Source organism: Schistocerca gregaria, chromosome 5 (genome assembly GCF_023897955.1).
Source record: "Schistocerca gregaria isolate iqSchGreg1 chromosome 5, iqSchGreg1.2, whole genome shotgun sequence".
NCBI lineage: Eukaryota > Metazoa > Arthropoda > Insecta > Orthoptera > Acrididae > Schistocerca > Schistocerca gregaria.
In genome coordinates this window covers 165,384,827-165,412,147 of record NC_064924.1, presented here as the reverse complement: position 1 = coordinate 165,412,147, position 27,321 = coordinate 165,384,827, and the positions used below count along the sequence as shown (strand labels likewise).

The 27,321-nt window shown below is 38.1% G+C and overlaps 1 protein-coding gene across 2 annotated transcripts in view; it reads left to right on the top strand.

The window, feature by feature from the left end:
* Window positions 1-27,321, top strand: part of LOC126273114 (dedicator of cytokinesis protein 9) — a 319,479-nt gene that overhangs the window by 265,901 nt on the left and 26,257 nt on the right. For both annotated transcript variants that reach the window (XM_049976565.1, XM_049976564.1), the window contains 3 exons: window positions 8,198-8,408; window positions 12,628-12,800; window positions 25,000-25,118. In XM_049976565.1, the coding sequence (XP_049832522.1) occupies window positions 8,198-8,408; window positions 12,628-12,800; window positions 25,000-25,118 (503 nt within the window). The remainder of the gene's footprint in view (window positions 1-8,197; window positions 8,409-12,627; window positions 12,801-24,999; window positions 25,119-27,321) is intronic.

The following is a 27,321-nucleotide window of genomic DNA, read 5'->3' as shown; positions in this document are numbered from 1 at the left end:
ACAATGATATTGGCCAGAAGAATGCATATTGGGAGTCAACTATAAAAGATGCTGCTATTTGATTGTATTGCTGTAATGTTAACAGAGCATGAAGGTCCACACCTAATAGGGCATGGGAATCTTGGACACTAAACAGAAACAGAGGAAAACAATAGAGAATTACTGGTTGGCAAGAATGGCGTTTTTGAATTTTGAATGTGTCACTGGCCCTACTTGCCTGTTGACATTATTGTGCCTCGGCAAGCCAGCCCTGTGGCAGGCTATTTAACACACCATTCTGTGCCTTCATCAATTTGGCCCACCTCTAGGACACAGGTTGCTTACCAGGACATTCAAAAATTTTTAGTTCTGATGATGATAGAGAAGAATTTTTTTGAAAGCTTGAGAATTTTATCTCAATTGCAACAGTTATTCCACTATGAGAGAATTGGAAGACACATAACATTACTCTAAAGAGAGGATATAATGCATAGTGTGTGTGTGTGTGTGTGTGTGTGTGTGTGTGTGTGTGTGTGTGTGTGTTAGAAAAATGGTGCAGCAGGCATTCACGTATGCTCAGTTCTGTAGCATTTTTACAGTGCTGCTGGGACAAGAGTGCTTTATCACAAATTTAAGTGAAGTCAAAACCTAGCTCTCAAACAAAAGCTGAATGAAGTGAAAATGAGCATAAGGACAGCAGTGAGGAAGTCATTTAATGAATTTGATAATAAAATTTTACCAACTAATCTGATTAAAAATGTTAACTAGTTTTGCTCTAATGGAAAATCAGGAACTTGATCAAAATCGTCCATTCAGTTGCTAAGTGGCCATACCGGCACAGAAATGGAAAACAACAGACAGTAGACTCAATTACTGAGTTTGGTCTTCCGAAACTGTTTCCCTCTCCCCCCCCTGATGAAGGAACATTTATTCCGAAAGCTAGGAACTTAAATTTTCGGTTGTTTTTTGTGTTTCTATCAGCTGTACTGAGCTGAGGTAAGTACTGGCCAGCCCCTCTATCTCTTTGTTAGTAATTGTTTCACCACAAAAGATCCCATATGGTCCCTTATTTCAGTCATTGCATGAACATCGAAATGGCAGGCATTGAGATAAATGGTTGCAGAATAGAAAATCAACTACAGTCACCTAATACAAACAGACCCAAACTATTTGAATCAGTTAATGCAGAACAGGGAATCAGCGATCATAAAGCGGTTACTGCATCGATGATTTCAGCCGTAAATAGAAATATTAAAAAATGTAGGAAGATTTTTCTGTTTAGCAAAAGTGACAAAAAGCAGATTTCAGAGTACTTGGTGGCTCAACACAGAAGTTTTGTCTCAAGTACAGACAGTGTTGAGGATCAGTGGACAAAGTTCAAAACCATGGTACAATATGCGTTAGATGAGTATGTGCCAAGCAAGATCGTAAGAGATGGGAAAGAGCCACCGTGGTACAACAACCGAGTTAGAAAACTGCTGCGGAAGCAAAGGGAACTTCACAGCAAACATAAACATAGCCAAAGCCTTGCAGACAAACAAAAATTACGCGAAGCGAAATGCAGTGTGAGGAGGGCTATGCGAGAGGCTTTCAATGAATTCGAAAGTAAAGTTCTTTGTACTGACTTGGCAGAAAATCCTAAGAAATTTTGGTCCTATGTCAAAGTGGTAGGTGGATCAAAACAAAATGTCCAGACACTCTGTGACCAAAATGGTACTGAAACAGAGGATGACAGACTAAAGGCCGAATTACTAAATGTCTTCTTCCAAAGCTGTTTCACAGAGGAAGACTGCACTGTGCATCCTTCTCTAGATTGTCACACAGTTGACAAAATGGTAGATATCGAAGTAGACGACAGAGGGATAGAGAAACAATTAAAATCGCTAAAAAGAGGAAAGGCCGCTGGTCCTGATGGAATACCAGTTCGATTTTACACAGAGTACGCGAAGGAACTTGACCCCCTTCTTGCAGCGGTGTACCGTAGGTCTCTAGAAGAGCGAAGCGTTCCAAAGGATTGGAAAAGGGCACAGGTCATCCCCGTTTTCAAGAAGGGACGTCGAACAGATGTGCAGAACTATAGACCTATATCTCTAACGTCGATCAGTTGTAGAATTTTGGAACACGTATTATGTTCGAGTATAATGACTTTTCTGGAGACTAGAAATCTACTCTGTAGGAATCAGCATGGATTTAGAAAAAGACGGTCGTGTGAAACCCAGCTCGCGCTATTCGTCCACGAGACTCAGAGGGCCTTAGACACGGGTTCACAGGTAGATGCCGTGTTTCTTGACTTCCGCAAGGCGTTTGACACAGTTCCCCACAGTCGTTTAATGAACAAAGTAAGAGCATACGGACTATCAGATCAATTGTGTGATTGGATTGAGGAGTTCCTAGATAACAGAACGCAGCATGTCATTCTCAATGGAGAGAAGTCTTCCGAAGTAAGAGTGATTTCAGGTGTGCCGCAGGGGAGTGTCATAGGACCGTTGCTATTCACAATATACATAAATGACCTGGTGGATGACATCGGAAGTTCACTGAGGCTTTTTGCAGATGATGCTGTGGTGTATCGAGAGGTTGCAACAATGGAAAATTGTACTGAAATGCAGGAGGATCTGCAGCGAATTGACGCATGGTGCACGGAATGGCAATTGAATCTCAATGTAGACAAGTGTAATGTGATGCGAATACATAGAAAGATAGATCCCTTATCATTTAGCTACGAAATAGCAGGTCAGCAACTGGAGTACTCATTAGGAGTGATTTAAAATGAAATGATCATATAAAGTTGATCGTCGGTAAATCAGATGCCAGACTGAGATTCATTGGAAGAATCCTAAGGAAATGCAATCCGACAACAAAGGAAGTAGGTTACAGTACGCTTGTTCGCCCAATGCTTGAATACTGCTCAGCAGTGTGGGATCCGCACCAGGTAGGGTTGATAGAAGAGATAGAGAAGATCCAACGGAGAGCAGCGCGCTTTGTTACAGGATCATTTAGTAATCGCGAAAGCGTTACGGAGATGATAGATAAACTCCAGTGGAAGACTCTGCAGGAGAGACGCTCAGTAGCTCGGTACGGGCTTTTGTTAAAGTTTCGAGAACATACCTTCACCGAAGAGTCAAGCAGTATATTGCTCCCTCCTACGTATATCTCGCGAAGAGACCATGAGGATAAAATCAGAGAGATTAGAGCCCACACAGAAGCATACCGACAATCCTTCTTTCCACGTACAATACGAGACTGGAATAGAAGGGAGAACCGATAGAGGTACTCAGGGTACCCTCCGCCACACACCGTCAGGTGGCTTGCGGAGTATGGATGTAGATGTAGATGTAAATACTGGAAAGGCATCTGAAACAAACAAAATGCTTGCAAGATTTTATAGGAATTATGCTGCAGAACTCCCCTTGTGGCAGAAATTTATCGTAGCTTGCTAGAGCAGTGAAGTGTTCATAGTGACTGGGAAAAGAACAGGTCATTCTCATTTTCTAATGGGGTCACCAGACAGATGCACCTAATTATGAGCATATATCCCTAACATCATTCTGTTGTATAATTATGGAACATGTTCTATGATCACTTATTATGACATTTTTGGAGAACAAGGATCTCCTCTATAAAAATCAAATTGGTTTCTACAAGCAGAGCTCTTAACAAAACTCTGCTCTGTTCATCTGTGTAATTCAGATCACCATAAACATCGGTGATGCCATGTTCCTTGACTTCAGGAAGACATTGGATACAGTTCTACACTGTTGGTTTGTGGAAAAAGTACAATCTTGCCAAATATTGGACCAGATTTGTGACTGGATTCAGGAATTCCTTGCAGATAGAGATGTTTACAGAATAAAATTGACAGTTGTAAGCGTAATATCACTAGTGCCCCAGGCAAGTGTAATAGGACCGTTACTGTGTACAATGTATGTAAAGATGTAGTGAGTAATGTTGGAAGCTCTCTGAATCTGTTTGTAGATGGTGCTGTTTCCTAAAAGAAGATAGCGAACTGCAATAAGACCTGCAAAGGATTGATGAATAGTGTATGGACTGTCAGTTGAGTCTGAAAATTAATAAATGTGACATGTTGGACATGCATAAGAGTAGTAGTCCACTACTGTACAATTACACTATTGGTGACGAATCACTGGAAACAGTAATTACTGTAAAATACCTAAGAGTGGCCATCTGGAGCAACCTAAAGTGGAATGACTACAGCAAGCTCATGTGTCATGCTGTGATTTATGGGAAGGGCCTTACGGAAATATAATTCATCCATCAAAGCAATGGCTTACATAACACATGTTTGACAAATTCTTGAATATTGCTCACCAATCTGGGGGCCCTTTCCAGGTTGGAGTAATAGAAGAGATAGAAAAGATCCAACAGTGAGTGGCAAATTTCCTCATGGGCTCATTTACTCAGCACAAGAGTGGTACAGAGATGAACATCAAACTCTAGTGACAGATGCTACAAGAGAGATGTTGTGCATCACAGAGAGTATTATATTGAAATTCTGGGAGAGTATGTTCCAGGAAGAGTCAGGCACATTTTATATGTGTGCCTGCGAAATGACCACACCTGAGAAATGAGTTCTAATGTAGAGGTTTACTGACAATCATTCTTCCCACACATATTTTCTGAATGGAAAGGAGTAGGAGGGATTGAATAGTAATACCAGTAGTACCTTCTGCAGCACACCATATGGTGGCTTGTGGAGTATAGATGTAGTAGTAGAGGCAGAGGATGTTATACTGACTTTTAGCCTTTTTCTAGGAAATGCTAAACCATCAAAATCTAACATTAGCTCAGAGGAAAAATGAAGTTGGTGTCTTCTGTGAGAAATCAAGGACTTGTTTGCCTTGTGAGCTGACAAAGGAATTGTTATGGCAGCACATAATACCGAAAATCACCAGTACAAATTGTCACTGCTATTGGATGATGAGATGTACTAGTGTTTGAGTCATGGTATCCTAGTCAGAGTGTTGTGTGAAAGATGGGGAGTGTCTTAAAGGAGTTTGATGTTCCAGTTGAAGTAGTTAAGAAATTAATGTCATGTGCTGTCTGACTGCCCACACTGTTTAGACTGTTCAAGATTAATACGGAAGGGGTTCCTCTTAGAGGATGTAACATGTTGTTTTAGATGAACAGTCATTGAGAGATGCAGGAGGAATTATAGGCATGCACCAGATATGTGTTGGGACTCTTGCTGTTTATGTTGTATGGTAAAGACCTCACAAACACTGTTAATAATAACATCAGACATTTTATATTAGATGCAGTTGTGTGTTGTAAAGTATAGTTTCTCAAATATTCAGTTAGAACTTAATAAGATTCCAAAGTGGTGAAATTTGTTTAAAAAGTTCTGTAATCTAAAATTTTTCACTTCAAAAACTTGCATTGGTGAATCACAGCTCCACTTGGTCAACTCATCCGATACCTAGGTATAACAATTTGTGGGAATATGAAATGGTATGATTACGTAAAATCTCAGCCTTAGTAAAACTGTTTGGAGATTTTGGTTCAGCAGTAGAAAACAAGGAAAGAGTCTGCAGAGGAGATTACATATAAAACACATGTGCATCCCACCTTCAAATATTTCTTAAATGTGTGGAAGCCATACTAAATAGAACTAACAAATGATATTGAACATAAAAAGTCATAAATTACCTCAGGTTTATGTATATATGTGGTATCTGTTCTTTTGGACATGTCTATAAGAACAGATACCATTTTTATCTTGTAATCACCATGAATCAAGATACAAAGGAGTTAAAGACATTAGCTGCCAGTGGGTATTGTTTTATATCAATGGGGCAAGTTGAGAAATTTGTGTCAGACCAGGATTCAAACCTGGGTCTCCTGCTTACTAGGCATATGCTCTGACTCCTATGTCATCTGGACACAGTGGTCACCACAACCACATGGACTACCCTAACATGCCTCTCATCAGACCCAAATTCACAAGGTATACCACACACTACTGATAGTGCATCTGCTCATTAGCCTCATTACTCGCAACATCTCACTGATACCCGGAAGATGGGTGTTGCCCTGGGGATCAGCGCTGGGGCCACTCCTGTTTCTTATTTATATAAATGATATGCCTTCTAGTTTTACAAGAAATTCTAAAATATTTCTGTTTGCTGATGACACTAGCCTGGTAGTAAAGGATGTTGTATACAACATTGGCACTGTTTCAAATTGTCCACTTCATGGCATACGTTCATGGCTTGTAGAAAATAAACTAACGGTACATCACAGTAAGACACAGTTTTTACAGTTTCAAACACACAATTCAACAAAACCCAACATTTTAATTTCACAGAATGGGCATATTAGTGAAGCTGTACAGTTCAAATTCTGGGTGTTCAACTAGATAGTAAATTGTTGTGGAAAGCCCACGTTCAGGGTCTTGTTCAAAGACTTGATGCTGCCATTTTTATTATTCAAATGGTATCTGAAATGAGTGCTAGTTTGATACGTATGATGTATGGTGTTATATTTTGGGGTAACTCTCCCCATCCTCAAAGGATATTTTTGGCTCAGAAATGGGCGGTTCAAGCAATAAGTGGTGTAAGTTTGCGAACCTCTTGTCAACCCCTGTTCATTAGTCTGGGGTATTCTGACATTGGCCTCTCTCGGGAAACATTCCATGTTCGACAAATGTATCTTAAAACAAAGATGCTGTAACTTACCAAATGAAAGCGTTGGTATTTTGATAGTGGCAATAACAAACACAAACACACACACACAAATTTCAGGTTTTCGCAAACCACGCTTGCTTGTCAAGAATTAAAAAAAACTGAAATTTGTGTGTGTGTTTGTGTTTGTTATTGTCTCTATCAACATACCAACGCATCAGATACATATATACATTCTTTACTGTCATTTCTTGTTAACAGTATCAGTTTGTTCTCAAGAATAAGTAGCTTTCACTCAGTTAATACCAGGCAGAAATCCAATCTGCATTGGGTTGCATTTCCTTAACTCGTAAGCAGAAAGGTGTGCAGTGTACTGCTGCATGCATTTTCAATAAGCTACCACAAGAATTTAAAAAAACTTAGCAACAATTCATGTGATTTCAAATCGAAACTGAAGAGTTTCCTCATGGGTTACTCATTCTATTATGTCGATGAGTTCCTTGGAAAATTAAGCCAATTCCTCTGTGATGTTACTGATTGCATTTAACTAAACTTACGGCTTGTCTTTTTTTGGGTTAATAAACATTTTACTTTATCAGTTGTTACCTTTATGTTGTAATTTCATGAATTGATATGTTTCATGACCTTGAAGATTTGCTGCTCAATTTGGTCCTATGGAACTAGATGTGTAAAATAAAAAATAGAAGTTCAAGCTTGGTGTGTATCTGCACTGAATGGACCATTGGCTGTCATACCTTAATTAAACATGTGGTGTCTGTTCTTTCGGACCTGTCCGCCTTAATTAGATGTCAAAAATGGAAAATCCAGGATGGACTGTAACAATTATTGAGAAGGAAAACTGCTTCTCACCAAATAGCGGAGATGCAGAGTTGCATCTCTACTATATAGTGGGTAGCAACTTTCCTTCTCATAATTGTTAATTACATATGTGCTGTCTTTTCTTTTGAACATGTCTGAAAGAACATACTATATATAATTAAGGCAACAGTCAATGATCCCTTCAATGTAGATACACGCCAAGTTCAAACTCTTTGGGAATTGGCAACTTGTAGTAGGTAACGAGGCTAATGAACAGAGGCACTACATCAGTAGTGTGTGTTATGAGTTGAGAACTCGGTCTGCTGGGAGACACGTTAGGGTACTCCATGCAGTTGTAGTGATCACTGTGTCCAGATGCTGCATTTAGCAGCATATATGGATACTGTTCGCAAAAATTATTGCGAATAGAGTTAGTAGTGTGGAACCAGTTTAAACGTCATACTTGATGCAGCAGTTTTTCTTGCATCTAATTGTTTATGATATGATATATCTCCTGAACTATGATAGGTAGGTGGTTTGTACCCTGAGAGTGATTGTTGTGTGACAGTAAGGGATGAATGTACTAAGTTTGGTTGAAATTGGCACACACACACACACACACACACACACACACAGAGAGAGAGAGAGAGAGAGAGAGAGAGAGAGAGAGAGAGAGAGAGAGATAGATAGAGAGAGAGAGAGAGAGATTTATAGTATGTGTGTATTGCATTTTTTTATCTGTGCTGCAAATGTTTCAGATAAATGCCAGTGCCCTTGATTCAAAATATGCTTACATTCAAGTGACTCATGTGACTCCCTATTTTGAAAAGTCTGAATTGGAAGAGCGGCAGACAGAATTTGAGCAATCACATGACATAAACACATTTATGTTTGAGACACCATTCACGAAGGATGGAAGAGTTCGTGGCAGCCCTGAAGAACAATGGAAAAGAAGAACAATACTCACAAGTAAGCTTATAGATTTTTAATAGATTTTCCAGTAATTTATTAAATTAAGAATATTTTGCAGAAATCTGCCCATCTCGCACGAGTCCTTAATTTGGTTTCTGAGTGACCTGCCCCTGCCTCCCCCCCCCCCCCCCCCCCCCCCCCCCCCCCCCCCCCCAAGAAAAGAACAGCTAGTGGGAGTGTCACTGAACTATTTACTTATTTCTCCCCTGAATAAGGAATCTGCGATTCCAAAATGTAAGAGTACTTACTATCATTTGTTATTATATTTACTGGGATTTGTACCATCTGAAGGCAAGTTATGGTCAGCTCATCGGTCTCTTTGCGGATTAAACAAATTTTTGAATAGAATTTCCTTTTTTGTACAGTAAAAAAATTAGCTAGCAGTCACACAATCTTAAATTAAATAAATTTGTTGCTCCACCTTGCTACATTGTCCATAAGGTATAACTCAGATGAGCCAAGTACACTGAAGTGCCAAAGAAACTGGTATATACAGAGATATGTAAACAGGCAGGATATGTCACTGCAGTTGGCAATGCCTATATGAGACAACAATTGTCCAGTGCAGTTGTTAGATCGGTTACTGCTGCTACAATCACAGGTTATCAAGATTTAAGTAAGTTTGAACATGGTGTTATAGTTGGCACACGAGAGATGGACTACAACATCTTCGAGATAGTTATGAAGGGGGGATTTTCCCGTGCTACCTTTTCATGAGTGGACCGTGAATATCAGGACTCTGGTAAAACCTCAAATCTCCGACATCATTGTGATCGGAAAAAGATACTGCAAGAACAGGACCAACAGCTACTGAAGAGAATCGTTCAACATGACAGAAGTGCAACCCTTCCGCAGATTGCTCCAGTTTTCAGTGCTTGGCTATCAACAAGTGTCAGTTTGCGAATCATTCAATGAAACATCATCAATATGGGCTTTCGGAGTTGAAGGCCCACTCGTGTACCCTTGATGACTGCACGACACAAAGCTTTACACCTCCCCTGGGCCTATCAGCACCAACTTTGAACCGTTGAAGACTGGAAACACATTGCCTGGTCAAACGAGCCTCTTTTCCAATCGTATTGTGTGGATGGACATGTATGGGTATGGATACAACGTCATGAATCCTTGGACCCTGCAGGTCTGCAGGGGACTGTTCAAGCTGGCGGAGGCTCTGTGTTGATGTGGGGCATGTGCAGTTGGAGTGATATGGGACTCCTGATACATCTTGAAATGACTCTGGCAGGTGACATGTACGTAAGCATCCTGTTCGATCACCTGCATCCATTCATGTTCATTGTGCATTCCAATGGACGTGGGCAATTCCAGCAGGACATTGCGACACCCCACATGTCCAGAATTGCTAAGGAGTGGCTTGGAACACTCTTCTGAGTTTAAGCACTTCTGTTGGCCACCAAACTCCCCAGATATGAACATTATTGAGCATATCTGGGATGCCTTGTAACATGCTGTTAGGAAGAGATCTTCACGCTCTCATACTCGTACGGACTTGTGGACAGCCCTGCAGGATTAATGGTGTCAGTTTCCTCCAGCACTACATCAGACATTAGTCGAGTCCATGCCATGTCGTTTTGTGGCACTGCGTGCTCACGAGGGCCCTACACAATATTAGGCAGGTGTACCAGTTTCTCTGGCTCTTCAGTGTATATTTTCAGTGCCTTTTCTTTTTTAATTGTACACACAGTAAATTCCTTCATGTATTTAATTAAGTTCTTGACTTGTATCATCTCCACTTGATGTTCTGGAAAGATGTAATGTTCATTTACCGTGTCTTATTGTATTGGTGTAGATGTGATTGTTAGTGTTCATCTCTATATTATTTTATTTTCCTTTTATACAGCTCTAAATACCTTTACATTTTTTCTTTGTCCACATTTTGTAGTTTAATTTTGGAATAGTTTTTCATAGGCGACACAGACATGAGTAGCTTTCTGTTGTTCTCCTTGTACAGTGTCACCAGAACAATAGAACTCCATCTCTGCATTTATTGTAGTTGAGTATTCTATGCATAATCCTGTGATTGGGTATGTTGACTTGCAAACTAGTTCCTCTTGGACTGGGCTAAGGATTTGCCATTGAAACTGAAGACAACAGACAGAAAGCCGAAATATTAAATACTACATTTAAAAGCATATTTTCAAATGAGGATACTACTGTAGCAATGTTTGACATCTGCACAGGCTCACAAATGAGATGTACTGATATTAGCACCCCCATTATTGGAACCAGTTAAGACTACTTAAAATGGGCAAGGCACCAGGTCCTGAATGTATTCCACTTAGATTTTAGATTGAATAAGATGTGGAATTTGTTCCTTTCCTAGCTCAGATTAACTGAGAATTTCTTGTGCAGCAAATAATTCCACAAGAGTGAAAAAGAGTGCAGATTACTCCAGTTTTAAAAAAGATTGAAGGATTTGATGCACTGAATTACAGACCAATATCATTGAAATCCATCTATTGCAGTATCCTAGAGCATAGCCTAAATTCAGACAGTGTGACACTCCTGGGAGAAAAAAATCTTTATTTAAGGTATCAGCACAGATTCAGGAAAACCACTTGGTGTGAAAACCAGCTTGTTGTATTAGTACAGCACATCTGTAATGACTGTGCATGACATCTTGAAAACAGTAGGTGCAGGTGAAAGGTAGATTCTGTCTTAGATTTCTGAAAGGTGTTTGACAGTGTACCATGTCACTGGCTACTAATGAAGGTACGATCAAACAGACTATCATTGCAGATCAGTGACTTACTTGATGAATATTTGACTCCAGGTAGCGTACATCATGAGCAAGTCACATCATATAAGCAAGTATGAGTAATTCTAATTAGAGATATAAAGTAAGATGAACATGAAAAATTAGTATTAAGAGAAGTGAATGGAAGACAGATTTGTTGCAAAGTTTCTGAGGAAGTAAACTACATCTGTAAAAGAAGCTGCAGGCAAGACAATTATGCAACCAATTTTAGAATAGTGTTACATTGTTTAGGGCCCTTATCAGGTAGGTATAACAATAAAAATCAAAAGAAATCTGAGACATGCTCCTAGGATCATTAATATTGCCCATGTGGAAGTTTCAAAGAAATGGTGTGTGAACTTATATGGAAATCCTTGGAAGAAAGTAGTGTATATTTGGGAGACCCACATTTGAAGACAGTTTTGTGACCGTTCTGCTACCATCATCATATAGCTCTCATAGGGACCATGAGAATGAGATAAGAGAGATTAAGGTGCATACAGAGTCAATATGTGACTGAAATAGGACATAAAATTGATAATATTGGTATGAAGTACCCTTCACCATGTACTGTGCATTGCCTTACGGTTAATATATGTAGATGCAGACCTGAGTAGTATGTTGGTCAGCTATTTGAATATAATGCTGAGATAAGCTGGATTCACTTTTGGGAGACATGCCAATAGTATCTTGAGTTCCCATACGTATAACTTGTAGATAATTATATTCTGATTCATGAATGATGGCAGTTTGCACTGGTCGAGACAAGGATGAAGATTGCATTGTTGCCGGTTCCAGGTGACGATTGCTGTACATGCATACACGTGTTTTGTGCGTAATGGAAGAATGTATCCCACATATTATGTCCATCACTTGCTTGTGTAGACTTTCTCACTTACCAATACTGTCGGCCACGACATCTGGCAACAAATGGAATAAAACTTCACTAAATAACTCACTACCGTCACATATAATGCTCATATTACATACAGCATTCACAGCAGAGCACTCAGAACACTACTTAATGCTCATTGGCTGTCAGAGAACACGTGATTAGCTGCGCAGGACAAGCCTAATCTCAACTGCCATCGTTCGTGACTCCAACTATAGGAAGCGTGCAACAGCAAATTGCATCATATTATCCAGTTAAATTTATTGCTGTCAGCCTGCCCTAGCCAGGAAACAGCAATTGCACCCACAGAAGTTTTACTGGGAAGAATACCTTCATGGTTCATTATGGAGTCTTATCACAGTGAAAAAGGAGAGCATTGCACAGTAGTAAACTTCTTGCCTAATGGGCAAAAATTATGAGAACAAGTTTGTTTATTTGCAATGTGTATCTGTCACATGGGTAAATGCACTTGATACAGTAATATGTTTGAGAATATTTAATATATGTGTATGATTTGGTTAAGTTATTTTCATAGTATAACATTTTTTGTTTTATTTCTACTTTTTCAGCTCAGTATTCATTCCCATATGTGAAGAAAAGAATAATTGTAGAAAAATATTCTACCCAAGAACTTAACCCAATTGAAGTAGCCATTGATGAAATGCAACAAAAAGTTGCAGAGCTAGAGGAAGTTGTATTCACTAAACCCACAGATGCAAAGAAACTGCAGCTTAGATTGCAGGTAATTCAAAAAATTTTCGTATCATTCATTTCTCTGTTTGTTATGGTTGCAAAAGGCAGAAATATCAGCAGAAGTTTCTGGAAAGATATCAATCTTTGATCTTATTGTGTTAATGTCCTTTCTTAATCATTGTTGCATTAATCATTAAATGGATAAAAAATAGGGTTCTTATGCTCTTTTTACTCATAAGGCTGAAATTTTAGTATGTCCAAATCATTTATAGTAGAATTATTTTAATGCATTCGATTTATTTTCCAGACTAAGTGTTTGCAAGAGCTTGTACTCTCTCTAATGACTTGGATCTTGATAGTGTGCTAAATTCCAAGAGTCTCTAGTGTTCTGTTTTATATACAGGGTGAGCCATGAGGTTTTCCCCCAGGTTCTGGAGGTTAGTCCTTAGGTTATTTGGAACAAAAAATGTAAATAAAGTGATGGGATCAGATCCATAATTTAAGGAACTACAGTAATTGAAAAACTCAGGAAAATGACAGAAAAAAAACTTTTATTGTAGGATTTCACTATCAAAAATGAATATAATAATTAATTTAAACAATTTTGTAGCAGTCTCTTGCAGAATGGATTTAAAGCAAGATTCACACAGGAATGAACCGCGAGAGTAGAATTTCGTAATTTCACATGCTTGTTCCTTATTGATGTTGCAGCATTGAAAATGAATTGTAGCAATTCTTCTCATGTTTCCTCCTTAACTTCGTATATGATGGTGAACTTTTTGCACATGAAAAGGATACAGTCCATTCTCATGAAGAATCCTGCACACCTTAGACTGTGAAACGTTCATTTGGGTAGCTATGTGTCTTGTACTTCAACGAGGACTGTGCTCTACAAAATTAGGAATGTTTTCCTCGTATGGAACGTCATGATGTCTTATGGAGTGAATACGAATGCAGGGAAGAGTACCAGTTGCTGGCAATGTTTGATATATTCCACTAAATGTTTTGGCACTCAGAATCCTACGATTAGGATACTGATGGTGGTGTTCAGCAACAGCAGATTTCACATTATCATCTCTCCATACTCCTGCGATGAAAAATTAACAGCACCACAACGTGTACTTACACAGGAGACAATAACAGTAAACAGTGACTGCAGCATCAACAATGTGGTTGTTATGCAAATGTACCACTTGCTGCACTTGTCTACCTGAGATGGCTCATGTGTCCTGTGAACACAAGCATGTTGCTCCATACACCGTGGCATGTTTTGGAACTCTGTTGTAGCCCTTAATTATGGATCTGATCACATTACTGTATTTACTTTTTTTTGTTCCAGATAACCTAAGGATTAACCTCCAGCAACTGGGGGGAAAAACCTCGTGATTCACCCTGTATAGGGCTTTTACTGGTCACAAAATATGTAAATGTCTTGATGTGTCATATCTGAACCTCCATGAGGCTGTTTGTGAGCAATGTAGTGTATAGGGATGTTGATGAACCAGAGAATTGTAATGAAATGCTGGAAGACCTGCAGATATACTCTTGATGCTGTGACTGGCAGTTGACCCTCAACATAAACATTTGTAATATGCTGCACACAAATAAATGGAATGGCTCTTTACTGCTTTATGAAGCAATTGTTATCAATCACTGAAAACATTCACAACTGTGAAATATGTAAGAGTACATGCCTGAAAGAATTTCAAATGGAATGAGTACTTAAAACCAGTTCTAGGAAAGGCAAATGACTAACTGAGATTTATTGAAAGAGTCTTAAAGAAATGTAATTCACCTATGATGGATGCGGTTTATAAAACCCCGCATCTGTCCATTCTTCACTATTGCTGGCAAAAATGATCCATAACTGAGTAGCATGTTCTGTAACATGTTCATGTAATAATTAATAAAAATAATGATAATTTTGTGTAGCTCGATGGCCTGCTGCTAGTCTTTCAATTGGAAGTCATTTCAGTGTCCTCTGTGTCCATAACCCACCCAGTTCTCCAACTGGGGAAAGGAACCTACAGTTTAATGCACAGTTCAGACCACATGTCATTTCAGGTGACTGCTCACACTGTTGAGAGGTGAAGACTAAGTTACATTGCAGGTCAAAAAATCTGTGGTCCAACCAGGGTTCAATCCCATGACCTCTCGGCTTCCAGGAACATGCTTTACCACTAGACTGCCAGGCTAGGTGTTTAATAAGTGTTAAAGCATCATGCAGATGTTCATCTAACTCCAGTGGCAGGCACTATATCACAAACATTGTGCATCAGGCAGAAGTATGCTGTAAAAAAGTCTCTGAGAGCATATGTTCTATGTTACCTCTCCCCACACATATCTTACAAAATTACCATGTTGATAAAATGAGCCAATGTGCAGGCTTACTGACAGTGATTCAACCTACACATCACTTGTAAATGGAGCAAGGGAGAGGGAGTTATTTGTTATTGTAATTCCTAAGTATTTAGTTTTTACAGCCTTCAGATTTGTGTGACTTATTATGCAATCAGAATTTATTGGATTCCTTATGGTACACACATGAATAACTTCAAACTTTTCTTTATTCAGGGTCAACTGCCACTTGTCGCACCATACAGATATCTTATCTAAATCATTTTGCAAGTCGTTTTTGTTATCTGATGGCTTAACAAGACGGTAAATGACAGCATCATCTGCAAACAAACTAAGACGGTTACTCAGATTGTCTCCTATACCATTAATATAGATCAGGAACACTTCCTTGGGGAATGCCTGATTTTACTTCTGTTTTACTCAATAACTTTCTGTTTATTACTACGAACTGTGACCTTTCTGCTAGGAAATCATGAATCCAGTCACACGACTGAGGCAATATTCCATAGGCACGCAGTTTGGCTAGAAGACATTTGTGAGGAACGGTGCGAAAAACCTTCTGGAAACCTTAAAAAAAGAATCAATTTGACATTGCCTGTCAATAGCGCTCAATACTTCATGAGTATAAAGAGCTAGTTGTGTTTCGCAAGAATGATATTTTCTGAATCCATGCTGACTATGTGTCAATAAATCATTTTCTTTGAGGTACTTCATAATTTTCGAATACTGTATACGTTCCAAAACCGCACTACAAATCAACGTTATTGATATGGGCCTGTAATTCAGCGGATTACTTCTACTTCCCTTTTTGGGTATTGATGTGACTTGAGCAATTTTCCAGTCTTTAGGTACGGATCTTTCTGTGAGCAAGCGGTTGCCCATGCCCCAGGGCCAAAAACTGCATGGTGCCAGGTCGGGTGAACATGCATGCTGGCCATGGGAGAGGACCACCTCTACCAATTCAATGTTTGCCAAATATGTTGTTTAGGTAATCCTGGACCATCTGGCTGTAATTGGCAGGGGTACCATATTGCTGAAAGTACCCTTGCTAGAAAATGACAAGTGTTGCAGTTTCCTCCATGAACCTGGCTAGCATGACAAGGTGATTCTCTCCCCTGACAGTCTGTTCTTAGAGAAAGAGTCCAATCACTTCACATTTACTCACTTCACACTGCACACCAAATATTAACTTCGAGGGAATCTTGCATGTGCTCTCCAACTTCCAGGGAATGTTCAATTGCCCAGAACAGTTGTGCTTTTTCACACAGCTGCTGATGTGAAGGTTACTTTGTCAGAAAACATTGATAGAGTATCAGGCTCGAAGTGCACCATTTCCAAGATAATTTGCGGAGCACTCACATGCGCCTGCTTGTCTGTGTTTGTGAGCTGCTGTACAATCTACAAGTGGTATGGCCTCATTCCTAAGTAATGATGCAAAATTCTAACCACGGACCATTCAGAAATATCAGTCTCTAGAGAAAATCTGCATGACGACTTGGTTGGGCTGGCTACCATCACTACCCAAACAGGGATGATATTCTCTTCAGTTTGGATAGATCTCTTTCTACCATTGTTTCTCTTGCAATTGCCTTGAACAGATACTGTCCTATCAATTGCCAGGCACGATGATGAATCCCATGTGGTCCAGACCTTGAATTTTTCTTGTACGGTACTTGGGGATTGAAAGACCTCCATCCAGGCAGACATCTTCCTTTGTTCGTCAAAGGAATATCGGGACGCCATGGTTTAATTTGGGGAAAAGCTTTTTACCTCATCCTGCATACATAACTGATCTCATGAACATTGTGAGCAGCAATTTATGACAGTCTGGTGATGTGCTGTAGTGTTTGGGGAAGTGTCATTGTTCTTTGACTGTAGAAGGACACGGAATAAGAAACTTGCCCGCGAAAGGCAAAGGTCCCGAGTTCGAGTCTCGGTCGGGCACACAGTTTTAATCTGCCAGGAAGTTTCATATCAGCGCACACTCCGCTGCAGAGTGAAAATCTCATTCTGGAGACATGGAATAACATGGACAAAATTTTTATTTGTTGTGATCCGAATGTAGGAAAATTTAAGTTAATGCAGGTGACAAGGAAAAGCAATCCTGTTTAAATACAGTGTTAGTGATATGGTGCTTGAAACAATAAATGTGTGAGTGTAGCATTGTAAAGCAATATGAAATAGAATGGGTGCATAAGGACAGTGGAAGGTTGACTTAAATTTATTGGGAGATTTTTATCAAATTGCAGCTCATCTACAAAGGAGACTGCTTATAGAATACTTGCGCAACCCTTTTCAAGTACTGCTTGCTTGTTTGGGATCCTCACCACATCAAATTAAAGAATGGTATTGAAGAAATTCAGAGGCTTCCTACTTAGATTTATTACTGGCAGGTTCAGTCAAAAAGCATACTGATAGAGCAAGGTCATGGAGCACACTTGAAAAGTGCAGAGGATACTAGGAAATCAAAATGCTGTGTGCAAACAGTTGTTTGAAATCCATTATGACAAATTACAGCAGATACCCGGGCCAACATAGAGATCCTTCGCGAACTCAGATGGGATCTCTGGAGGAAATACAACATTCTTTTTGCAAAATGTTTAGACAATTTTGACATTCCCCATTTGCTGTTGACTGTAGATCGATTCTGTTGGTGCCAATGTACTATTTGCGTAAGGACCCCGAAGACAAGATAAGAGGAATGAGGGCTCGTATGAAGGCGTGTTGACAGTTGTTTTTCCTTGCTCTATTTGCAACTGGGACAGGTAAGGAAATGACTAGAAGTGGCACAAGGTGTGTTCCACGTAGGGGGGCTCGCAAAGTATGTATGTAGATGTGGATATCACAATAGATGCTGTCTCACAACTACAGCAGGCAAGTGGGACACAGTTATTCCAGTGTGTACTAACTTGTATGTAAAGACTTCCTATTCAGAGAAAATATTAATGATTTGAAATCTGGGTGTGAGAGACAACTTTCCTCACTCGTAACTGTGTATGCATCGACGCACTTAGAAGCATTCCTTTCATCATATATTCAGGATGTCTACACCCCCGGAAAGCGGGGAAAAATCCAGGAACTTTTTCATCTGGAGAAAACTGGGAAAAACCCAGGAATTTTTTAGAATTATGGGAATTAAATGTTAAATGTTTGTAATTTTGAGTGGTAAGAAATGATACTCTAGCAGAAATTTTACTTTGGCCTGCTACTGCAGAATAGTACTACAACAATGTTTTATCATAAATGAGAGAAAAACAACAATGTAAAACTTAAGATGGAAATAAAATGTGTCATTTACAAGAACAAAACACGGTACACACACAGGGGAGGATGAAGACCGTGCAATACTTTGTAACAACAAACTGCTTTCAAGGAGCATGGCATCACAATTGTTTACCGTATTTACTCGAATCTAAGCCGCACTTTTTTTCCGTTTTTGTAATCCAAAAAACCGCCTGCGGCTTAGAATCGAGTGCAAAGCAAGCGTAAGTTCTGAAAAATGTTGGTGGATTCTGCCACAACTTACTTCTGCCGTCGAATATATGTAGCGCTACACAGGTATGCTTTGTAGGCACAAAGATAAATACTGGCGACAAAACCTCTGCGTCAGTAAACAATTTTTTTTTTTTTTTTTAAAGGTGGAAGACAAGCTTATTCCTCACCCCGAGTTTTGACCACTGCATTTTCATACATTATCCAACAAAGTAAATACAAATTCTGTATTGTTCATCTTCGAATGTAGCAGCATTTCAGTGTACTAGGAAAATCCGACTGGCAAGACTGTTTGGGATGTTTGTCAATATGGCCATCTCTATGTTCTGAACTTTTTCCTATCTGTGAGAAGAGATGATTGCAAATATGAACTTTTATAAATTGTGAATAACATGCAGTATTCTCATCACCATAAGAATAATACGAATATAAACATTTTACCATGTTTGGTTTCATGTTTGTTGCTATCTCATTTAAATCCTGTCTGCCTAATAAACTATGAAACTAAAGTGAGACAACAGCAAACGCGGAAGAATATACATATCATGTCATGTTTGTATTCGTATTATTCTTATGCTTAATAGTTATACAGTCAGAAATGAAGCACGGCAATTGACTAGATTTTTTTAATCTAAGATGACTCTAATTTCTGTGTAGAATGTAATGTACTAAAGAGGCGCCTGCAAAGATTTTCAAACGGAGAAAAATTTTCGCTAAACTCTCGTTCAGAACATCTTCTATCATACGCAGTCTATTATTTGGTTCTTGTTGGTCATTATCTAAGAAATCAGCAGTCTAAGTAACAACAAATAGCATTTCCTTGCCACTGTTTCGCTAATGAGACGATTCCTCTCTCTCTCTCTTTTTTTTTAATTGTAAGCGGCGGTAGCGCGCACAAAAGCAAGCCATGCCGCGAGCGGTGACAGGCCGTAAACACGCACTATCAGAATGCGACAAACAATGAATGACACAGTACAGTAATGCATTTTCAGATTAGAGTGACACGTAAACACCTATAACAGAGAAAACTGCGCTTACCAGATCAAGCAAAATAAGCAATTGATTCAAACCAGACGAAGCACGTGGAAAAGGAAGGGTACCCGTATAAATACGGACGGATCGCGTGACGCATAGCAATGGCTACCTGGTAAAGCTTAACAGCTAAGCTTACGACTCGAACCAAACTACTGTAGCTGTATCGTCATTCATTCGACCTAAATTCTGTCTCAGATTACAATGGACCAACTTTGTTTCGGTTTGGATATGCGACCTATAACTTTTCTCTCCACTTGAATTTTGAGTCTCAAATTTCAGGTGCGGCTTAGATTCAGGAAAATTTTTTTTCCTCGTTTCGAGTCTCCTTTTTCAGGTGTGGCTTAGATTCGAGTGCGGCTTAGATCTGAGTAAATACGGTAAATTAGGTTTGTTTGAGCAGCTAGTTGCCAACAGGCTCGTACGCCTGAGCAGAGCTGAAGTCACATACAAGCAGCTCCTTCTCCCTCTTCTTGTTACTTGTAGTTTGGCTGCTAGATGTGTAAGCAGTAGCTCCAAGCAGCCTGATGCTACTTGGAAAAAAAATTTATGGCGTGACCAAGCTGCCAGGTTCGTGCAGTGCAGTCTTCACGTGATCCGCATTTACTTTTCATGATTTTGCTGTTCTCTCTTCTTTTACAGCTGTCATGTCAAATGGAAACTAAATAGATTTCTGTGGCAGGGAGCTATAAGATGAATTTAAATACATTCACATAATTACAGAAGACTAAAATATATTGTTACTTTCAGTTTTCTGATTTTATTTTATTTTCACGTTATTGGCAATAAAGCACTGATCACTTTGTCGAACAATGAAGTTATTTTTGTCAGTATACTGAAGCTATTTCCCTTTTATTAATCTTTTCTGCAGAGGCAGACAATATATTTGAAACGAAGTGTTTTATTCCGCACTATTAGCTACTTTCAACTGTTCTCTGGATTTTAACTGTACATTTTCATCTCTGGTGTGTAAGGTATTATGCCATAATAAAGAACCAAACATGAAATAATACAGTAATGGTACGCCAAGAAAACTGACTTCCCAATACCACACAGTTAAACTTTAGTGGAATTTTGCATATACGCCTTCTGTGAAACCAAGTGGTTTTTGTTCACAAGATATGTTTTCATACTTGCCTGGTACCTTCTCTAGGCTTGATGTTATTTCTTAATTTGTGTTGTTTACATCTTAAATTTATATAACTCCATTCTTCAGTAAATTATAGACTGGCACCACACCATGTTTTATCATTGTTCATGCTGCTTAACAGTAATGTTGCTATTGGCTGACTACATCATGTGTCCTATGCTCTGCATATCTGCTGTCACTTGCTGGCGAGATAATGTGACATGAGCATTGCTACATCACAATCTCGATTTCAGTGATTCGAAAACTAATGTGCTTTTTGTGATGGAATCCGTATTTATTATTTCATAATATGAAAATATGCAGTGTATATATTGCTGTACATTGAAGATCTTTCCAAAACGTGTTATTTTATTTTGTGAAATGCCAGGAAGCTCTATGCCGATGTATAAAACCTTCACATTCAAAAAATTTATAAGTTTTACAGTTCTAAGGGAACATATACTGTCACTTAACACACAGAAAGTGTATTTTCACCCTGGAAAATGTGTGTTTTCATCTGGGAAAACACACACACACACACACACACACACACACACACACACTCCCGTGTGCAGTCAGTTACTTCCATAATTTCAAATGTTACAAAAAAATTGAAATGACCTTTGATTGACCCCTAATTGTGATTACATTAGGCAGCATTGTTTCAGTGAATGAGGCGATATGAGAAAATCAATTGGGGAAAAAAATTAAGAAAATTGTTGCAGAATTAAAATATTTGACATTCCTCCGTGATTAACAGCAGGCTGCAGGGCAACAGAATTTCGACTACATGCATACCAAAACAATTAAACTATATATACTATGTGGATGCTTGTGAAAAAAGTTTCATTCAGTCTTTTCTTTCAGAGTTTTTGTTCTTAAACTCTTTTAAGATACTGGAAGTATGAATTAAAAACCACCGTCAGTCACAACTCTTCTTGTTTTATTAAGTACACGATGCATTTCAGACCCTCTTGGTCCATCATCAGGTGTAATTTGCATTCATACTTGCTTTATTTTTTCCTCTTGAATGAGGTGAAATGCATATTCCTCCCTTGAATTTCGTAAGTCAAACACAGAAAACATGTGCAAAATAATGAAAAAGATGAACATTGTAGACTTACCATGTAATCCAAGAAAAGGGTTTTTAACACTTTAGCACCATCTTACATTCTTTTCTCCATCCTGTTCATACAAATCACTTCACTCAAAAGGCACATTTGTATACAGATGTTTGTAAACTCTTCACAGATGTTTTTGCACATGGTGTGGTCAAAGATGAATTCATTCATAGTGCTAAAGATCTAATTATTATACAGTTGGCATATGCAGGGAATAATTTTAGAATAGGTCCTTAGCATAACTGAAATAACTGTAGCTTGCAAAATCTGTTTCTTCATTTAACATAGATTTTTTGTGGAGGTATAGCTCAAATTGTTCCAACAGATTAGGGTCTTACCATTGGCTCTATTATGTAGTACTACCAAATTGTTTTCTAGACTGTTGATGACGTGTTTTGTATCCAAACATATGTTGTGCAATAACTGATTTTTTGAAATGAGTGAGCCTGAAAGCATTTACGTGTTCTTGAAAACGGGTTTTCATGTTTCTGCCTGTTTCCTCTGTGTAGTAGACAGGACAACAGAGGCATGATACTTTGTACACTCCATTGTTGTTGTATGTTTGTGTATTTGATTTTATGCTATGGATGAATAAGTTTCCTAACTTATTTTTAGTTGAGAAAGCAACTGTTACCTCTCTCTCTCTCTCTCTCTCTCTCTCTCTCTCTCTCTCTCTCTCTCTCTCTTTAACAATTTTTTTTTGTGGTATGGTCCCCAGGTATAGGATACTGGCAAATATTTTCTCTTCTTTCACAGTGTGGCCATTTGTTGTCTCACTTTTGTGTATTTGTCTGTCTAAATTGTCAGATGTTTTGGCTGTGTAGCCATTGCTTGCGGTAATGCTCTTTATTATATCTAACTCGTTCTTGAGGGTGTTTTCTTCTAAATCAAGAGTGTGTACTCTGTGCAGCATTGACCTAGATGCAGCATGTTCCTGTGAGGTGGGATGGCATGATGAATTGTCCAATGTTATGTCTGTGTGTTTTCTGTGTATGCTGAACTTATGTTTTTGTTGGACCTAACATCAAACCTGTTCATGACAGGAATATGCTTTTCACCTCATTCAGTAGAAAAACATGAGGCATGTATTAAGACAAATTACACCTGATGATGGACCCACAGAGTCCGAATATGTCATGTACTTAATAAAACACGAAGAGTTGTAATTGAAGGCATTTTTTAATTCACTCTTCCAGTGTATTGAATACAGTCAGGTTTGAAGCTGCAAAATATGTGGATAAAATTAAATTTCTTTTAAGATTGTAACTTTACATTCCCAGAAGATGAGTTGTGAAAAATTAGTCCCATCTTGTACTTTTAACAAAGTTTTTGAAGCTTTCCATAAACTCTGAAAATATTATGATCCACTCACTTATGGCATCCTTAAGAGCAGTATAATGTTGAGTTGCCCAAGCACAAAGGACTTCATTAAAAAGTATGTATCTCATTTTGAATATGTATGGCAGATTGACTTGATATCAACTGATAACCATGTTGTTAGATCCCACAAGAATCATTAGGAGGACAGAGTAAAGATAGACCAGATGACTCTTTAAGCAGTGGATCAGAATATTTGCTTAGGTGAGATGTTGATTGGGAACTGTGGACTAGCGATGTCCTAATGTCTTCAGTAGATTGTAGTACCACAAGAACTTTGACCAGGGTATCTGCTGTAATTTGTCATAATGGATGTCAAACAGTTGTTTGCACTCAGCATTGATTAAATGATTTCTTAGTATTCTCTGCATTTTTCAAGTGTGCTCAAGAGCTTGCTGCATCAGTTTGTAAGATATAATCTGATCATAATGTTCTATATGACCAATGTGTAATGAAAAGTAATGGCATACAGTCATTATGGCCATACATAATATCTTCATAAAAAGAGTTAACACTGGTTTTAATGACTTCAAGTAATGAAAAATGAAGTATTTCTGGCATAAAAATCCAATACTGAAAACACTTCCATACAAGTACAAAACTATGTGCTGACAGTACTTGTAAGTGAAGTTCCAGATATGACTTTAACAAAGTCTTTTAATAATTGGCTGATATTTCGTTGTCTCTTTTTCCTCCAAATCATTTGTAAATACTACTATTTTGTTGTGGAAACTACTAGCTATTAAACTGCAGTGCGAATACAGATTAACACCCATCTAGTTTTTGTAAATGGAACGTAGCACAGATGGGGTTGATATTGTATGTCAGGCATAGGGTTATATATAATTTAATTAGTAAAACAGGAGAAAAATTAGACCTTCAATTTCCGGTTTCTGAGCCCTTTCTTTAAGAAGGCTGTTTACAAAAGTAGAGGCACGTTAGTTCGACAGAAGATCCAGGAAATTTATGCTTTTGTTGTCCTGATGACAAATTCATAACCTAGCTGACTTGGGCCAGGAAGGGCCAGTAGAGAAGAAAAACTGTAGAAGTGGAAAAGACTGAAAAGTAGAACATATATGTTTGGGAACATGGATGTAACAAATTTTCTGATATGAAAATAGTGACACATACAAAGGGTGCAGGACAAATCAAGCAAAAGACATGACTGTTAGAAATGAAGAAAGTTCTGAAGTACTTTTTAGGCTGAAAATTTTGGATGACGTCTGAGAATTGTTCTGTTATGTGTCTTCATACATTGTCAGTGGGGTAGTAGTACATTACAGCACAGTAAAGCTTTGTTTCTGCCCTCATATCTTTCAAGTGATGTTGAAAGTACTAAATGTGATTATGCATATCATTACCACCTGGAACTATTATAATTACAAAAAAATTCTTTTGTTGATGATTGTAATAAGATTTTTCATGTTTGGTCAGGATCTTCAAACTGAAGGGTGTATTCAGATCTTAGCATATTTTACTGTTTTCAAGTTTAATTATTTTTAGGCATGTATACCTATAGTTATATTTTACATTTTACTTTGTTGTGTATCCACTTGCATTTATTTAGTAAAATAACACTTTATCCAAAATAATTTTAGAATATTGGAATTGACAGATGGTTATCACAGAAGTAAAGTCTTGACAAGTGTGTTGTATAAGAATTTGTGCTAAAATGCTCAGTGCCATCATATTCTGTAATTTTTAACATCTATGAAATTAAGTATTGTCTTATGCTACAGGGAAGCATATGTGTACAAGTCAATGCTGGACCATTAGCATATTCATCAGCTTTCCTGGACCCTAGTGTGGACTCTCATTACCCTGGTGAAAAGGTAGAGGAACTGAAGGATATATTCAGGTATGTGTTAATTCATTCATACATTGTAATGTTTTTGGCATCTATCTTTTTAAGGTACTCTGTTCAGAAAGCAAAGTTGACAAGTCCCTGCTATTCACAAACAATTTCTTGAGATTCAAACAGCATAAATTGAGATTACGCTGCATAAATCAAAAGATGAGATTTAAAAATCTGAGAAGTTAGAAGGGCCAGAGAGAGCAGTCAAGACAGATATGAGGGGAGAGAAAGTAGGTAGTGTAACAAAGACACAAATTAACTGCTGTGTATAAGAAAAAGAAGTAACGGAGAGGCAGCCTACAAAAAAGACAGAACAAAAGAAACTGACAAATATGTAAGAAAAAATGATGTTATGAACATAGATGAGAGTGAAGGAGTAAAATAAAGAACAGAAGGAGGAAAAGGCAAAAGAGTGGTATATGAGATACAATGTCCACGAGGGAATTACAAAAACTTGCAATAAAATAAAAGTGAGTCAAAGAGAAATTGGTGGTATTGGAATATAATACTATAAGATTTTTGGTTTGAACAGAACACTAGCTAAACTCTGATGTGCTTCCACTGGGAAAGAGGAGGCAAACATTCATTTGTTTCATCATAGAAGTATTATTATAAAAATAGAGGAGCAATTTCGCAAAGGAAATCAACTACTTTCAATCAAATCTCTAGCGACAGCTGGTCACTTTGACTGAGCAGACCGCAGTATACTTTCAAGCATGATGTAGTTTGCTAGAGGGGGCTAAGTTACAACTTGCTTTACGGTGGTCGACACATTTGACACGTATCTTATTGGTTGCAGTACATGTATATTTTATTCCAGTAACAATTAATTTTTAGTGCTAATGAGAAAAATGAAAAGAAATGATTTCTTGAGATTTTCCGTATTCTGCTGGAATGTACTGAGCCTTCAGCTGCAATCCTCATTCCCATAGGAGAAAATAATTTGTCATGCTGCAACTAAATATCTTAATTTTGTATTTGCAACAGATCCATTGGGAAAGCATGAAAAGTAACAGCTAGAGATAATTTCAATATGATTATGTTGATTTAACTGAGAGCTCATTGTTTGAGGAGACATAAAAGTTGATTTTATATCAGATAGTAGATATTGAGGACATTTAGAACTGTCCAGATTTGTATCATTTTACACAGTAAAATTCCCTGCAAGGATTGAATGACATAGTGCAATAGTCATTGACAATTTGTTTTTAGATATAGCAACCTTCAGTGATTTAAATGGAAGAACAATATTGGTTTTATCTGGCTGTGGTGGTCAAATGTTAATAGCAAGATTAGCTGACCAGTTAGGTTCACATCATAGGAAAAAAAGAGAAATTACAAGACAGTTGCTGGGAAGAAATTTTAACTCCCTATGAAACATGTTCCTATAACATTGTGAGTCTTAATTTCTGCTGAAACAAATTTGTATAAAATGAACAGGATCCAGAAAAGATATGAATAACTCCTGGGATTACAGTATATCGTGCTAAGAAAAGACAGTTTTTTCTCCTTCAAAGAAAAAGCTACATTCTGGAGTTGAAAATCCAGTACTGCCAATATTTTAAAATCCTTCAATCTATTTTTAAAAATCAAAATGTGTGCTCAAAAATTAAATCACTCCAACAATAAACTAAAAATAGTTTGGAACGTTATTAATCAAGAAACAAACAAAAATATCAATGTAAATTGTTGAGGTACTTCAATATTTGCAGAGAGAAATAACATTTTTGTGTCAAATTATTTATTTATTTACTTGACTGAACTAGCTAGCATCCTTTACAATGATTGACTTAAGTATAAGAACGCACGAAGCGATGAAAAACAAATAGTAAATGTGTGTGCGTCTCTGAAAACTAGGAAGTTTAGAGAATATAAAGTAAATGCAAGGGCACAAAACTTTTTCAACACTTAGGTCTGCTTCCAGAGTCAAATAAATAAATACAATGAAATGAATACCCCTAGCAGCATACAGGTGTTGATATAAGTCAATGGGTGCAGTTGAAAATGTCCCCCTTTGGATCCGGGGGTTAGAATAGGCCCGAGGTATTCCTGCCTGTCGTAAGAGGCGACTAAAAGGAGTCCCTCCCCCTCAAGGGGGTATTTTGCGCCTGCGTCCATAGACGGACTGTTCCACGACTTACGTTTGTGGTCATTTTGGTTTTTCACTTATTCTGGTTTCTTCCTTCCTTTGTTTGGTTCTTTTCTT